The sequence below is a fragment of the Drosophila elegans genome, unplaced genomic scaffold (genome assembly GCF_018152505.1).
Source record: "Drosophila elegans isolate 14027-0461.03 unplaced genomic scaffold, ASM1815250v1 contig_476, whole genome shotgun sequence".
NCBI lineage: Eukaryota > Metazoa > Arthropoda > Insecta > Diptera > Drosophilidae > Drosophila > Drosophila elegans.
This window is the reverse complement of record NW_024545863.1, coordinates 1-13,399: the sequence shown is the minus strand read 5'-3', so window position 1 is coordinate 13,399 and position 13,399 is coordinate 1. Positions and strand designations below refer to the sequence as shown.

Here is a 13,399-nt window from a genome sequence, read left to right as displayed (position 1 = left end):
TTTTTGGGAAATTCCTTTAAAGATTAACGGCGTTGCCATGTTGCTTAGAAACGGTAACTAAAAAAACCTTATTTCAAATTCAATTAGCCTCGGGGATATAATGAATGAAAAATGTTGAAAAAAAAACAAATGTACTAGGTATTTTTTATTCATATACCTTTTTTATTCTGGAACTGGTGAATTAGGTATGTCAATTTTTTTCTTTATCATATTCTTCATGTTCTCTTACCAAGAAAAAAATTGCAAAACAAACGCGTTAAGTCATCAATTTCGGTATTTCCGATTTCAATCGGATCTTCTATCTTGAGTTCTTGAGATTTATTAATCTCTTCCGTAACGATGACCCTGCCATTTCACAGCTCTGATCTCCTAGTGAAAAAACAGAATAAATAGAAACCCACTTGATTGTTTTTTTTTTTCGTTTTTTATTATATTTATCTTTTCTTCGTTTTTATTTGTCTTCGCTTTTAATTTCGTGCTCGCCGTATTTTTTCGTGCGAATGTTGTAAGTTAGACTAGTTGGCTTAGGACTACAAATATTTAACATTAACATTTAACAGGCTATTTACAAATCGTCTATACACAATTACAATAATCACTTAGCCTATGGGGGATTAAAACTAAACGCGCTTCGTTTGTGAGGTTCTAGAATTAGGCGACTTACACATTAGGCAGATCTCGAAAATTGACCCAGTTTGTTGTAAGGTTTTGCTTACACATAACACTTGCGAATGCAGCAGCCACAGATGATGGGGATTTGCGAAGCGAAGCAGTCAAGCGGAGCTAGCTGGAGGCTGGTTGGATACTTATTCATTATAATCAAGTTGAAATTGCGCATACGCCCCGTGTTCTTCATATTCGATCGATCATCGGCAGGCGGACTTCCACTGTGTGTGTGTGTGTGTGTTTGTGCATGCTCGTGTATTTATGGCTCTTAAGCTTAGCTTAGCGTTAGTTGAAACCTTTGTACCAAAACTACTTCCGTTCCGTCCGTTGCCATCACCAATCTGATCCGTGTTTATACAAAATTTATTTCGCCGTTTTGCGGACAATCCCTGGAAGCACTTTCCGTCTACATATTCTGATTTTCATTCTGATTCTGACTGACTTCGGTTTTAGTTGGCTTTAAGCTTTTGCGCTAACATTGCACTGTTGTTGTTGTTGTTGCTGTCCGCCTTGCAGGGCGTGGCATCAAGTTGCTGCTGTTTCAGCTGCTGCTCCTGCTGCAGTTGCTGCTGCGCCGCCTTGGACTTCCTGTAGCTCTGCATATAGAAGTTCATGAAGAGGCAGAAGAAAATGGAGGCATTCAGCAGGAGCAGCGCAGAGATGAACTTGGAGAACTGGCACTGGTTGCTGAAGAGGGCGCGGAGGGTGTGGAAGATGCACAGCACGAACTGGGCCTGGAACGTATTGCAATTTAGGGTCATTGGTGAGTTTTCATATATTTCAAAGTATGTAAAATGTATATTTTTTTTAACTTTATACATATTTTTCAAAGTTTGAATTACTTTGGTATCTTTAATCATAGTAATATATATTCTGTTTTATAATTGATTAAATTTCATCAATAAAAAAACAAAAGCCTGGCTGGAATGTGAAAAATGTTTTTTAAAGGACATAATATACATTGGTGAGTTTTCATATATTTCAAAGTATGTAAAATGTATATTTTTTTAACTTTATACATATTTTTCAAAGTTGGAATTACTTTGGTATCTTTAATCATAGTAATATATATTCTGTTTTATAATTGATTAAATTTCATCAATAAAAAAACAAAAGCCTGGCTGGAATGTGAAAAATGTTTTTTAAAGGTCATAATATATATTTGCTAGATTTAGAACTACTCTGGTAATTCCAATTTTTTAATTAATTGAATTTATATGCTATTAGAAATTTCATAACAAAAGCCTGGCTGAAATACATATATATTTATAAATTGGCATTACAATTTTTAATACATTTTATAATTATGATTATTATAATTAATTTTTTTAGTTTTTAAACAACTAAAATTTTTTTTTTTAACAAAAACCATTTCTCTTGTTTTTTAACTTTCAAGATCGGGCTTAAAGTTATAATTCCTGTAATTTCAAGATTTAATCATTTAATTAATATTTTTATTCATTTTTTTGTTTGGTTTTCCCTTTTAAAAACAAAGTATTGTGTGACCTAGATTAAAGTACACAGATAGATTAAGGCTGGCAAGCTTGACCTCGTGTTTTTTTATAGATGATGTAATTTTTAGCTTTCCCGCACAAAGATAAGTGTTGTGTACCATTTAATCATACATATTAAATAGTTGTGGGAATCACATTACATCTTAACTTGTTACGCCTGAATAGTGGGAAAGTTCTGAAGAGAGTTTCCGCCCCTTCTACCAACCAGGTCATAATCAGAGCTCAGCTCAACTTGACCCCACCTCTTTCTGGTCATTGGCGCTGTCGAAGGGCAGGTAGCTTGTTTCGTTACGGAAGTTGTAACGTCATCCAATTAGCCGGGCCGCTTACTGCCGAGTCATTACTGGCTTTTTTCGCTTTTTTGCAGCCCAGGTTACAGCTCTTTGAATGCGGCTAATAAAGTTAAAACTGCTGGCAGTGGAGAGCACCCTTGAGCTGGGCGGGCAATCAAAAAGCACTCTGTGTGCGGCTACATTGTGCACACATTGATTGCAATTATTAGCCGGAGTGTCTGATATGCGGCTATTAACCAGCCATGATACTAGTATCTATGTTTAGCCAATTCCAACAAGCTGGCTCTCGATTGGCCTTTTGCCGACCCCTTGGCGCGTGTTATAGAGCCCAGATCTTAGGTTTGTATTTGATCTTGATCGATCATAAGGTATTTAGATGGCACCCACACACTCCAACGACATTGAAGAGTTAGTAAGCAACACTCAGAACTCAAGGTATGTCAAATGGCTTGCCTTTAACATTTAAGTTCGATTTAATAAAGAAATGTAAAGTAAAGCAACCAAATTTGCTAAATGTTTAGCACAAGAATACTGCAAAATCGGTTACGTTATGTTTTTTCTTAATGATTAAAATGATTTAAACTCAATAAATTAAAAGATAAAAATAAACTTTAATCTCAGCAAAATTGTTCATATATCAAAGCCTGTTTTTAAATAGTTTGATGCTTTCTTATTCCCTACTTACACATGAATTTAAATTGTTCCTTTTTAAGGTAAAGGTATTAAAACGTAATTTAATTCAGTTCATTATTTAATTTTTAAAACATTTGTATTATTTATTTTGAGGAATAATAAATCTCGCAGTGTAGTGCATTTATTGCCTTTGAAGCTAGCCTTCTGCTCTTTATCTTTTATGGCTATGATCTTTTTAAATATTTTTCTCTGTGCAGCCATCTCGACAGTGTGCAGTTTTCGGTGACCTACAAAATATTACGCTGGCCAGCCAAGCGCTGCAGGTTTCCATTACCACTGCAGCAACAAATGTTGGCCAAGATGGCAACTACTACTACTAACTAACTGCAACTGCTGGCCAAGTTTGCGTCGCTTGCGGTCCGTTGAAAGCCAACGTCGACGCTTAAATGCTTCATTGCACGAGACACGAGTACCGTGGGCACTGCACCACCAAAATGATTGATGGAAATGGGGCAATTGTCGGGTTTATGGGAAGTCCGGCCAGTCGAATGGCCGACTGGCTTCCTTATAAACGTTGCCACTTTTAAGAGTAACTTTGCCGCTTTAAAATCAAAATAGTTTCTAAACGTTTCTTTGTTTTCCTCACACATTATGCATGCAATGATTATAACTCAGCCACAGAAGCCTCTTCCATAAATTGTTTGTAATTAAATGCTAAGTTATTTTTGCACGTTTTTTAAGAGGTTTGACCTCGCTGCCGCTTGTTTGTGGTTCGTGCCGGATTTTCTTTGATCATTCTAAGTGAATAGATTTCGAAATTTATTCATGTTCTCGAGAAACGGAAATAACGTTTGTTTCTATTTGATTTATTTAAAAAAAGGCAAATCAATCTTAACATTAAAAGGTTAAATATTATATTAATCACTGACCAGTTGAAACCCTTGCTTAATGCTCTTAAATCGAATTTATGTTACCAAATTCCTATCGATATTTGAGTTTAGACAGGCCAACTTGGCGAGCCCCTTTCTAACATGTTTTTGTGTTACAGTTTTTAGATTGTAGCTACACTGACCTTTAAGATCAATTATTTTAATTTAAAAATGTTTATTTGTTCTTAGCCACCGGTTTAAAAATACCCCTTGTTAAATAACCTCCTCATTAAAAAGCAGGTTTTTTTAAACACAAAAAAATCCAATGATCTTAAAATAAGAAAAAACTTTTAGTATTGAAATAAAAAAATGGTTTCTGTATAGACAATATAACTGTTAACTATTTTGTTCATTAAAATAATGTTTTCTGCACACATTATTTTATTGCTGCTATAGTAAAATTTAAGGCACTTTAAATTAGATTTTTTCATAAAGAATGTAAGCTATGTCTATGTTGACCTCCTTTTTCTACACAATCCCAATCTAGGCATTGATCATTGAACATTTAAGTGTTACTGCTACTTTTCTCACACATATTGAATAGATGCTTTTGTACTTGAAATAAAAGAATTGATAGATAAAAATAGATTTTCTCGAATATAAATGTAAACTCTGTTAACTCCAGCAGACCCACTGTTCCAGCACAATAATTGTTGCACAATCGTGGCATAGATCATTGAACGTTGGGCTGCGTGTGCCGGTAACTAATTGGTAACTCGTACCGGACAAAAACAAAAGCCCGTTGCACTTGCAACATGACTGATCTGAACTGGCGACTTGGATCGCCGCACCGGCATTCGAACAATTGAAAGTGGTAGAGGTAGATGGCTGGTTGACTTTTACCCAGACACCGAGTCAAGTCGTGCCAAATTGCATGAGTAGTCTGTCCAGTGGTCGCCATCGACTGGTCCGGACTCCGGAGTCGTGGATTTGTGCATATATAGCCGACATAGACACTCACCCAGTTGGTGTGGCAAGTTCGTCGCGGTGCTGGACAAAAGTGAACGCTACCGCTTCGACTGCCGCTCAACATTCATTGCCGCAAAACGGAACGAACACGAAATGATAATGTAATCGAAACTGGTCGGATCGGTCGGTTTGGTTTGGCTGGTCGACTCAGCTTGGTTGGTGCCGCAAATGTGGAAATTGGAATTGAAATTGGCCTACCCCGGCAAAGTTGCGGGGATGTTGCAAGAAATCGCGGCCAGCAAGCCAAAATGTTCGCAGCACACAGGCAACAGCAGCGGCAGTCGGCCACTCGGAATCGGAACTTAACTTCAACTTGGCTAAAATGTGGAGCGTGCGATATGTGGTCAGGCGATTTGTGGCTAATTGGCCGGCAGGAACGGAACTGAAAGAATCCAGCTGGTTGCGCAGGCCACCAATTGCCAACACTTACTGTAAGCCAACTGGAATCACAACAACCGGCATGACAGATAAATTATCTACAAGATGCGCGCGCATTTTCATTAAAAATATCGTTTGCACAACGAAAAAACTTGAACTTCTATTGACCAGAATTAGATCAAGTTTAAGCCATATCATCAAAAAAACTTCATGATTTTTTAAATACAGATGCTATTGCATTAACTTACACTTTAATTAAGAAATTAATAATGTCTCAAAAGGAAGTATACAAAATTTAAAACATTTTCATGCTCTGAGCATTAACTTCCTAAGTTTATATATCTATATATTTATTTTTTGAATATTACGAATTTAAGAACAAATATGCAAATGTTTTGAATGCAATTTATATGGTAAATATAGATTTCAAAATGTTTTTTTCCTGTGTAGGGCCCGGCGAGAAGCAATTGGAAAATCATCAAAACAACAATAACAACAGCAATCAAAGTAAACACCCTATTATATACATATGTAAAATTTCACAGACGCTTAAAACGGGCACAGTGAGCACTGCATTTCACCGACAAATACGTACATTTAGTTGTTCGTTAAAAAATAAAATATTTTAATTGGAAAATTGTACAATAAAAATGGTTTTAAGTCGTTAAATTTTCTATAACTTTGGGTTTAACATTAAAACATGCACAATTATTGAGAGTCATACAAAATAGTAGATGTTTTCAATTATAAATTTAAAGGCAAAAATTTAAATTGAAATTTTGTTTGTTAAAAAAATGCTTCAAAGGAAAGGGGTTGTGCTTTTTTAGGTAAAAATCTTGGACTTACATTGTCTAATAAAATATGATAAACACTTTGAGGCTTTAAGTCAATTTTTTTAGTTGACCTTTTTAGAATCCCCACTGCGTGCCTCCTGCGCAACTGTCGGAATAAAAAATAAAAAAACCTGTGCTTGCTACTTAAGTTAGTCACCGAACGTTTGACAACTCAACTGTGGAGCAGAGCTTCAAGGCGATTCACTAACTAGCTGCTACGGCAATAACAACTACAGCATTGAATCTCGATTCGAAGGAGGCCAGCCACAGCAGAACAAACTAAACTTGCCATATTTCCATGCGTTTCAAGAATTTCGAAACTTTGAAAACGCGAGAGATACTCTAAGTATGTGGAAGGAAAAATAAAAGAAAAAAAACCCCAGTCGCAATGCAATGGAACTTATCTACCGGATTTGTTTGTTTTTGTTGGGCCTTTCAATTATGCGTAGCCACAAAAAATAAAGGCTGGCTAATCTAACACAATACCAAATTAGCAGCATAGAAATCAGATGGGAAAAACCAGAAATCAGACGAGAAATATCTAGATCACATGATTGGCGACAATCTTGGGATTCGTTTCGATTCGATTTCATTCACTTTTGCTTTTAGATCTTGATATATTGTGTAATCTTTCAGAATGTACAAAATATTGGCCTTTGGCCCCAAAAAAAAGTTTGGCTAAAACTTAGGCGCTTAGACAAACAAACCGGCGGAGTGGCATTTCGGCATTTTTTGGCTAATGCAAGTTAAAGTTAGAAGCATTGGCCAACATTTTATTTTGGCAATATAAACACGGATAGCAACTGGTCTCCATCGGAGGTTGGATGGTGTGCGTGCCTTTGGGCTCAAAATGAATAATGCCAATTTATGTGGCAGAGGCTGGCTGCGAGTCTATAAGTCTGAAACTCTGACTGAGGCACGGCTGGTCTTGGGTTTGCCGGTCTAACTGGTTTGCATTTTGTGGATTTTTAGCAGCTTCTTGGCCAAATCTAACAGGCAATTGCTGGCCAACAGCGACTAGCGACTAACTTCGATCTATGTCCGAAAAATACATTTCACACATGCCGCCAGCCAGGCGCAGACTTCTGAACAAGTTTCATTTGATTTTGTGGGCAGGTATCGGTATCTATGCTGGAACTGATTCCATTTTAATGAGCTTCAGCTCCAATTGTGGCCCCACCCCGTCGGTATAGTCTGCATAGTACTTACGATCTGCAGCTCGGTCATGTATTTCTTCCACCACAGGAACTTGGCGTACTCCGGTCCCATGGCGGCCATCATGTAGTAGAAGTACATGCACACGTGCACAAAGTTGTTCAGCAGATTCGGGAATGTGGCATTTCCACCTGCAAGAAAAATGATAGGATTGTATTAGGATAGAGATCTCTGGGGATAAATGCAATACAAAATAATATCCTAATCCTATACCCAATATTCGGGCATTATTTTAACTTATTTTGACAAACATGGCACCAGTAGAAGCTACTTTTGGTATAAATATTTTGGTATAGAAATTAAAGCCTGTTTTATGAGAATTGGATTCTTCTTTTAAGTTCTTTAATCTTTAATTACATAATACTATGTTTCTCCATCTTACTAAGTTATTGTATTTTTAGTTAGTTTTGGCAAATACTCTATAGCCCAAATAAAAGCTAATTTTGGTATGAGCAAATTATAAATTTAAGCAAATTTTATGAGGATTAGATTCACCATTTTATTGTATAGCCTTTTTTCGATTACAGAAATTAACATGTCTATCTTTCTATCTAACTTATGGTATTTCTAAATATTTTTGACAAATATCGCAACAATTTCGGCATGAAAAAAGTTTAAATTTAATCGCATTTGGTCAGAATTCAACTTGTTAACTTCAGAAATAAATAAGTAACTCACCCGCAAGGAACTTGACCAGCACCCAGGTCTCGAGGGGAGTCACCGAATGGTGGTACACGTGCAGCCAGGTGATCTGCGAGGACTTTTTGCGCAGCACGAAGAACATGGTGTCGGCGAACTCGGTTAGTTTGGACAGGTAATACAGGTAGCACAGGTTGAGCATCTGCCGGGTAGAGGGGAGATCAGTGCGGTTGACCTAGCAAGGTCGTTGTGCAATTCGCGCCCATCGCGAGCATCGAGCTTCGAGCGTGCCCAATTAGCGTAGAAACCGCAGAAGAACTTGCGCAATGACATTGACAAAGTTTTCGTTCCGACGCGTCTTGTTTAGTTTCGTTTCATGTTGTTGTTTTTGGAATACCCTTTTCGTTTTACATTTTCCGAGCAAAAGAATTCTGCTGGTTTGCAGGTGAAACGTTTGGGCGCACTCGGCGTATGCGCAATGTCAACAATGCTGACTTTTACGACTTCGCTAAGGCGCCGTGGACTTATGGAAATGATCATAAAACTGGATGACGGACGCTAATGACACTAGGGTCGAACGGAGTGTATTGACTTGTCTTTTGGGCTCGGCTGCTTTTTTGTATTTTTATGGACTTTTTGTCTTCGTTGCGGATGTGAAAACAATCAATGAATGAGTAGGAAAAGGTCTTGACTGGTCAGCGGATTTCACAGATTTTATGCTCCATTGATTTAAAGCGCAAACAAAGTCTAAGTACTATTGCAATTGCAGATAAACAGACGGCGGAACAAACTGGACTGTTTAGACCCGCTTTAAATGTTGTTAATTCGATTGTAACATAGTCAATAGTCAACGACCTTGAGGTTGTGGCTGTCTCTAAATCGTTATGTTTGTGTAATACTGAAGGCTTTAAGTGATTGCAATGCATATACTCTAAAAAGAGTCTTTAATTTGTTTATTGATTTTACTGATCCAAGGAAAATTGCAAATATTTAAACTTTAGGTGTCTTCAGCCTATACACTTTACTCAATGATTCAGATATAAGTTTAAGTCGAAATAAAAATATTTTTTAAATTTATAATACCGAAAATAAAGCATTTGTAAAATTGTCTACGATTCTTAAAAATTTTTTAGAGCATTCTTAGATCGGTTTAAGAATAACACTCAGTTTATTTCTGCTACTGTTACAATTTTACGAACATTTAAAAGCCTCATTTGCGGTGCACGTACAATTTGACTTGAAATTATGCATTTAACTTTAAACTCTCATTACACAATTATTTATTTAATTGTTTTTTCAGCATACTTAGTGGAGGTCTGGGAAAAAGAGGAGACAATCGATGTGGAGGTGTAACAGATGGCTGACCAAAAACCGATTAGACATTGACATAAACATAGAATTTGGATTAAGAAGCCTGTTTCCATCCGACCGCACTTAATTGCCCGGCTCAGTTTATTTGAATGTGAACTTTGTGCCATCGCCGAGGCATAATTAAAAGATTTGTAGTTGTTTTCATTTCTGCGCAATGACTGGCCAAAAAACTTCGTTTTGGCTTTGAGCTGAACTTTACGGGCCAACTAAATGGCTCTTGAGGTTGGCGAAGTCAGTGAGTCATCGGAATAAAAATAAAGGCAACGAACTTGCTAGCCAAACAGCGGAAGACGAAACCGGCAAGGTGAGGCGAGAAAAAACCGAAAAAAAAACAAAGCAAAGACCGGCCAAATGACAAATGCCAAATTATATAATAGAGACCATAAACTCCTTAAGTCCACGCGTGCCTCTCGAAATAGAAATTTGATTGGGGATGAGCGAGTTTCAATCGATTTAGAATGCGAATGCGAATGCGATTGACCGGTTGCGACCACTTACCCGCTTTGAGCTGTCTGAGTCCGAGTAGTCAACCGGTTGGCACTTCAGATTGTAGTAGTTCAGCCAGCCTGCCATCAGGTGCTGTTTTGTGGGGGGAAATGGAAATGGAAGTGGTATTAGTTAGTGGACGAGCACTATGCTAATTTCCCAGACCGAAACCTACCTCGTAGAACATATACCCACTGAGGGCCACCTGGAAGGCGTTGTAGATGACCAGGGTGCGGCGCAGTTGGAAGGGCTTGCGATCGCGCATGAAGAGGGGTCCGATGACCAGAACCCAGGACAAGTAGATGGCCACCATGCCAAAGGTGAACATCGGGTGCTCCATCAGTGGGAAGCGCTTTGCACGCGGATCTGCGAAAGCATCGAAACCTCTTATTAATCGCCGCAATTTTGTTTTTAATTAATTTCAGCTTTCGGTTTTGCCTATGCTAATACTACTGCTTTTATTTGCATTTCATTAGTTGGGGATAGTAAAGCCATTCAATTGATACCAGCTGAAAGAATCGTGGCTAAATATAAAAAACCACTTGTCACTGACAGCGTTTTAAGTATCAGCACAATTGCTTTTCTCTGGCCAATAATTGTAAAATATGTGACTTTCGCATTCCGCTAAGCGAATTATTCCACATCTTAATAAACATCTACGTCACAGCACAATAACTTATACGGAGGAACCCCCCAGAACTGAAATGGCAATTGATTGTGTATTTAAATAGAGCAACTTTTCCATGTCGTTTAGCTACTTTACTGCGGCAATCGATTTAAGATGTTGTTATGATTTATTTTTCATCTGAACAGTATTGCAAATATAAAGTTGTAGTTGTTTACTGCAAATATTCCATTGGTAGCTGGGGATCACTTATTATGCCGCGATTTCTTGACCTGCTACTCTGCGAAGTTAGCTGTGCTAGGAGCTACACTGTCAACCGTATATCTTTAACCAATAATAAGAATATCTGCTTACAATAAGAATTCTTTAGTTCAACACATTCTTTTTTACAATCATGCACTTAGAAAATCACATAAGTTTTTCTTTTAGAACTTTTAGTTATTTCATGATTTAATGATATTCATTTTAAACGAAAAACTAACTAAATAAAACCACAAATTTACGCTAGATTTGTATTTTTGCCAGAATTAATTAATAGTGATTTTAGTTTATTCTCTATAGTTTTTCTCTGTATGTTTCTAAGAAACAACTGCAATTCTTATAACTTGAACTTAAGTTTAAAAATTTGTTTTTATATTTCTGATAAGCTTATTCCTTTTTAACTAATTTTATTTTCTTTTAAATAATATAGACAACAGTTCTTCAAAATCTTAACAACAAATATTATTTTATTTGTTTCTTTTGAGATTTTTTTTTAAAGTGTAACCTGTTTTTAGAGAAAAGTGATCGCAAAATATAAAGTAAAGTCACCCCAAATTTGTTCGTCTTTTTTTTAGTTTAACGACTTGCTAATATTTCAAGTTCGTGTCCTAAGTCTTTTGTTTGCAATCCCCAAATTTTATATTTCTCAAGTTTGTGTTCTAAGTCTTTTGCTTACAACCAAAGGCATGGAAAGGTTTTACCTCGTAATCATAATTTTAGCAAAATTTAATCTATTTTCTAACCCCATTTACTATCACTTAACCAAAAATAAACATTATTTGCACAGCTTTTTTTGGTATCTGCCATTGACCTTTAACCGGTGACTTTTCTCATTGCCAGGAATGTGAATGTATGAATATGGGGCAACGTCAACAAGTGTTTATAAAAACGAAACACAAATTCAGTTCCTAGAGGCAATTGCTATAGTGCCTAATAAATACATGCTCAGCTGCACACGGCAAAAACAAAGTCGTCGATGTCGACGGTCGCTTCATAAAAATGTCTAAGATAAGCAATGTAAATACATTTTAATTACGTTAATAATTGTCAAAAATACAATTGACTCTGCCAAGGTCGCCATTTAATACGCACATACACAACAACACACACAAGAAACCTTTTTTAATTGTCCTAGAAGTTTTTTGGCTGAGCTTTTGGCTTCGTCTGTTTACTTTTTTTTGCTCTTTTCATATTGCCTTTTCTTTTTTTTGAGTGTTTTTTTTTCGTTTTCTACCGTTTTGTTTTCGTTTGGTTTGGCATTTTGGTTTGTTACGATTTGCAAGCCATAAAAAATGACAATTTCATGGCAATTCGTCATTTTGATGGACCTATAATTTAGTCGCCTGATGCCGATGCACTCTATATGAAAAGCAGACTGGCAGTCAGATCAGCACTTGACACCTACCACCGTAATCCTCTTCCACCAATTGGTAGTAGCGCTGCACCAGGCCCGTGTAGTTGCGCGTTATGTGATGGGTCTTGAACTCATCCAGCGCGATATTGGCTATCTCCACGACCATATCAAATCGCGAGCTGCTGTTGTAGTTATGGTAGTTCATACTCATGATGACAAGCTTTTCTCTGTTTCGACTCCTGGCGGTTAAATATATCCAAAACTCAGCTACGCTTATGTTATATGGTGTTTTTTATTAAAGTTCTTTTTTTTTGGTCAGAGGCTCGCCGCAGGATTTCGCATGCTGCGCTCAAGCCTGTTGTTGTTGTTGTTGAAAAATCACTTTATAACGCTCAGAAAAATGCACTTTTCGACTCGCTGAATAGCTATATATTTTATTATTGAATTATGGAATCAATTGCGTTTGCTGTAGCCGCGCAGACTTGGCTGGATTCTGCCACCACACCGTAGGAATGTTTATGCTCAACTGAATCTAAAACTTCTCAGCAATCACAAGATAAAGTAACTTTTTCGCAGCGCCAGCGGAGCAGAGCAGTGGCAGCGGCAGCGGCAGAGGCAGTGGCAGCAGAAAAAAAAAACGCTGCGATCACGACGCTTGTGCAAAATATAGCCACAACTACAAATACCAGATATAAAGCTAAAGCTTAAGCCCGACTTCGGAAACTCAACGATAGAACAACGGAAGTTTCGTTCAGTTAGCGCCGCACTGCATGCAATTTTTGGTATCTGCGAGTAACTGAGTATCTGTGTTGGCCGCAAATTCATGTCCATATGTTTGTGTGTGAGTGTGCTTGGCCCACTGAGTCGCTTTCGAGTATTTTCGATTTTTTAGCATGTTCCGTTTGGCATTCAGCATTCAACACGGTGATGTTGATACTGATGCCGCTGGTTTGAGCGATGAACTCGCTTTTTATAGGTCAATGCACTGAGCTATGGCTAGGAATCAAATAGAAATTCATCTGGCTGCAGTAAGAAATCTGCAAAGATTTACCATGTTGGGTAAAATACGTAATTAATTAACAGCCTAAGCTTTGGAAGAAAAATTCATATTTGTTCTGCGTCTTATATAAAAACTATACAAGTGAAAACTATACATCTGAATTTTAAAACATTTTATTAAATACAACTCTTTAATAAAAACAATATCTATGGAAAGTTTTATTAAAGTTGTTA

The 13,399-nt window shown here is 37.2% G+C and overlaps 1 protein-coding gene across 1 annotated transcript; it reads right to left on the bottom strand.

Moving 5' to 3' along the window:
• Positions 1 to 419: 419 nt before the first annotated feature.
• On the bottom strand, positions 420 to 12,688 carry LOC108148864 (elongation of very long chain fatty acids protein 7). The gene is made up of 6 exons (XM_017276164.2): positions 12,218 to 12,688; positions 10,102 to 10,292; positions 9,939 to 10,019; positions 8,109 to 8,271; positions 7,425 to 7,561; positions 420 to 1,400 (listed from the first exon to the last, which is right to left on the bottom strand). The coding sequence occupies exons 1-6, from the start codon at positions 12,375 to 12,377 to the stop codon at positions 1,116 to 1,118; spliced, it is 1,017 nt and encodes a 338-aa protein (XP_017131653.1). The 5' UTR covers positions 12,378 to 12,688; the 3' UTR covers positions 420 to 1,115.
• Between the last annotated feature and the right edge of the window lie 711 nt (positions 12,689 to 13,399).